This window comes from Micropterus dolomieu, unplaced genomic scaffold (genome assembly GCF_021292245.1).
Source record: "Micropterus dolomieu isolate WLL.071019.BEF.003 ecotype Adirondacks unplaced genomic scaffold, ASM2129224v1 contig_14825, whole genome shotgun sequence".
In the NCBI taxonomy this organism is placed as follows: Eukaryota; Metazoa; Chordata; class Actinopteri; order Centrarchiformes; family Centrarchidae; genus Micropterus; species Micropterus dolomieu.
In genome coordinates this window covers 154-3,129 of record NW_025743811.1, presented here as the reverse complement: position 1 = coordinate 3,129, position 2,976 = coordinate 154, and the positions used below count along the sequence as shown (strand labels likewise).

The 2,976-nt window shown below is 45.6% G+C and overlaps 1 protein-coding gene across 1 annotated transcript in view; it reads right to left on the bottom strand.

The window, feature by feature from the left end:
* LOC123967025 overlaps window positions 1-2,693 on the bottom strand; it is a gene marked incomplete at its 5' end in the record, with an annotated part of 3,953 nt that extends 1,260 nt beyond the window's left edge. Inside the window, 4 exons of the mRNA XM_046043072.1 lie at window positions 430-471; window positions 573-662; window positions 829-1,206; window positions 2,319-2,693. Coding sequence (XP_045899028.1) covers window positions 430-471; window positions 573-662; window positions 829-1,206; window positions 2,319-2,693 — 885 coding nt within the window. The remainder of the gene's footprint in view (window positions 1-429; window positions 472-572; window positions 663-828; window positions 1,207-2,318) is intronic.
* Between the last annotated feature and the right edge of the window lie 283 nt (window positions 2,694-2,976).

Genomic DNA, 2,976 nt, shown 5'->3' with positions numbered 1-2,976 from the left:
AGCACAGACAGAGAGGAGGCTGACGGAGGAGAACAAGAATCACAGTCAGCTTTGTTGACAAGTAGGTTTGCAACATCCAAGGAATTAAAAACAAGGACGCTCATCAAGACTAGTTTTTACCCAGGGCTGGGTTTGGTTTAGAGTTTTACAATACCAGTAGCAAAACCAGTTAAAGTGCTACTGATACCAACAGAGTACTTCAGTGATACCTGCTGAAGCCATACAGCTGATTGGTATTATTATTTTTATTGTACTTATGGAGAAGCAAGATGATCTATTTTTATTATTTTATTTTTTATTTTATTACCTTCCATCAGCTCACCTGCAGAAACCATCAGTCCACACAGCAACACAGCTGCACCTGCAACAGGTGGACAGAGGTCAGTAAAGGTCAGAGGTCAACAGACAGACAGATTTCCATCAGCTCACCTGCAGCAGTCAGCACACCTGCAGCAGTCAGCACAGACAGACCTATTAAAGGAGAACAGGGTTTACTAAAGGTCAGAGGTCAGCAGCTTCACTTTATAAACAGTTAGTGGACAATCAGAGATGCAGCGATCAGACACTCACACCTTTTCTGTAAACTCCAAGTCCCAAGAGGACCGCCACCAAAAGGAAGTTAAAGATCAACGCACCGGTTAACATGTTTCGGTGCTGAATGGCTGCAACAGAAAACAGAAACAGCTTCTTATGACCTTGAACGACCTCCTTAAAGCTCCATTTCCTGTCTGATGAATCCAGAACAAACTGTTGATCCACTGAGCTGTTTGACAGCAGAAACTGATTCCAGACCATGTGACCTCTGTTCTGTCTCGTCTACAAACCCACCTTGTTCTCTGAGTTCTGCTTCTTTCTTGCTGATGACCTTCAGCTGTACATGTGTCTGGTTCAGCCTCCCCCCCCCACGGGCGGTGCAGATGTAGGTGCCTCCATCGTACAGCTGAATGTGTTTCAGAGTGAGGCTGACGTGTCCAGTCCTCAGAGCGTCAGGCTGCATCTCTGTACGGTTTTTGAACAGCTGGTTTTGGTTTCCAAGATCATCTTTTTCAACAAGCTGACTTGTCTTCTTATGCACATGAATGATGGAGGGAATCAGATCATAGCGGCTCCATGTCACTGAGGAAGCAGATCCAGGAGGGGCCCCACAGGGCAGCACCACAGACTCCGCCCCCTCAATCACCTCCACTCCCAAGGCATGCTGGGTAACTGTAAGGACAGAGACACAGTTGGTTCATGTTCTTTATTTCCTGAGCTGTGTCTCAATTCGTGTACTTCCTTGAGTACACTAACATGCAGTACACTGCGTGCACTATGTACTTACATGCTTAGTGCGTTAATTTAGACAGCGTAGTGTCTCAAACACTGCTGTTGTGCACTAACCGGAAATGACTATTGCAATATTGCGCAATCCTTCCAGCACAGAGGCCTGCAGAGCTAAAAAAAAACCAGCCAGGCTTTATCACCCAAAGTTAAATGCTCAGAATCGGGTTTATAATAATAATAATACAATAAATTAACGACAGTCCCCTTTTCATACCATTTCTGTTGTTTACTTATTTATCTTTTAAGTTTCACAAGCCAAGAATTTTCTATAATGTTCACGAGCCAGATGTCTCTCATTTAAATTAGTCAAATGTTAGGAGAGAACAACAGCGGCACGAACATTAAAACTATCTTATGGCTATGTTTTCCTCTGCTGTTGTTGCTGGAGTGTCTGCGGCGTTGGCTGCAACGGTCTAACGGGTTGGCGCCAGATTCCCCCGCCGTGAAAAGCGGCGGGAGAGATATGTTTAGATTTTGTTGATCTGGTAATCAGTGTTTGCATTTTGTGCTTCTACTGTGATTAAGTAGCTACGTAGTTAAATGAGTTCCTTTCGTGTCTGTTTTAACCGTGTTTATTGTTGTTTTACGATCGGGAGTCTCCACAGCTGGTGGACTCACTGGAAACCAGTTAGTGACGGACTGACTGGATGCTGCAGCTGATCAGACTGATCTGTAAGACCTGAACTACAAAAATCTAAATGTTTCCTTTTCTGCTTCCTTGTAACAGTTTATTATCTGTGGTCGTCGTTTCATTTAGTCACGTGACGCTGCACCGTTAATCTAATCACAACTGCAGTCGCGACAGAGGAAGATATTTGATGTCGAAACAGACTTGACTTCAATACCAGCATTTACACGAAGAAGCTGTGCCTTCAGAGAGACAGGCATTTCCTGTCTGATGAATCCAGAACAAACTGTTGATCCACTGAGCTGTTTGACAGCAGAAACTGATTCCAGACCATGTGACCTCTGTTCTGTCTCGTCTACAAACCCACCTTGTTCTCTGAGTTCCGCTTCTTTCTTGCTGATGACCTTCAGCTGTACATGTGTCTGGTTCAGCCTCCCCCCCCCACGGGCGCCACAGCTGTAGGTGCCTCCATCATACAGCTGAATGTGTTTCAGAGTGAGGCTGACGTGTCCAGTCCTCAGAGCGTCAGGCTGCATCTCTGTACGGTTTGTGAACAGCTGGTTTTGGTTTGTAAGATCATCTTCTTCAGCCTGACTTGTCTTCTTATGCACATGAATGGTGGAGGGATTGAGATCCTCACGGCTCCATGTCACTGAGGAAGCAGCTCCAGGAGGGGCCCCACAGGGCAGCACCACAGACTCCGCCCCCTCAATCACATCCACTCCCAAGGCATGCTGGGTAGCTGTAAGGACAGAGACACAGTTGGTTCATGTTCTTTATTTCCTGAGCTGTGTCTCAATTCGTGTACTTCCTTGAGTACACTAACATGCAGTACACTGCGTGCACTATGTACTTACATGCTTAGTGCGTTAATTTAGACAGCGTAGTGTCTCAAACACTGCTGTTGTGCACTAACCGGAAATGACTATTGCAATATTGCGCAATCCTTCCAGCACAGAGGCCTGCAGAGCTAAAAAAAAACCAGCCAGGCTTTATCACCCAAAGTTAAATGCTCAGAATCGGGT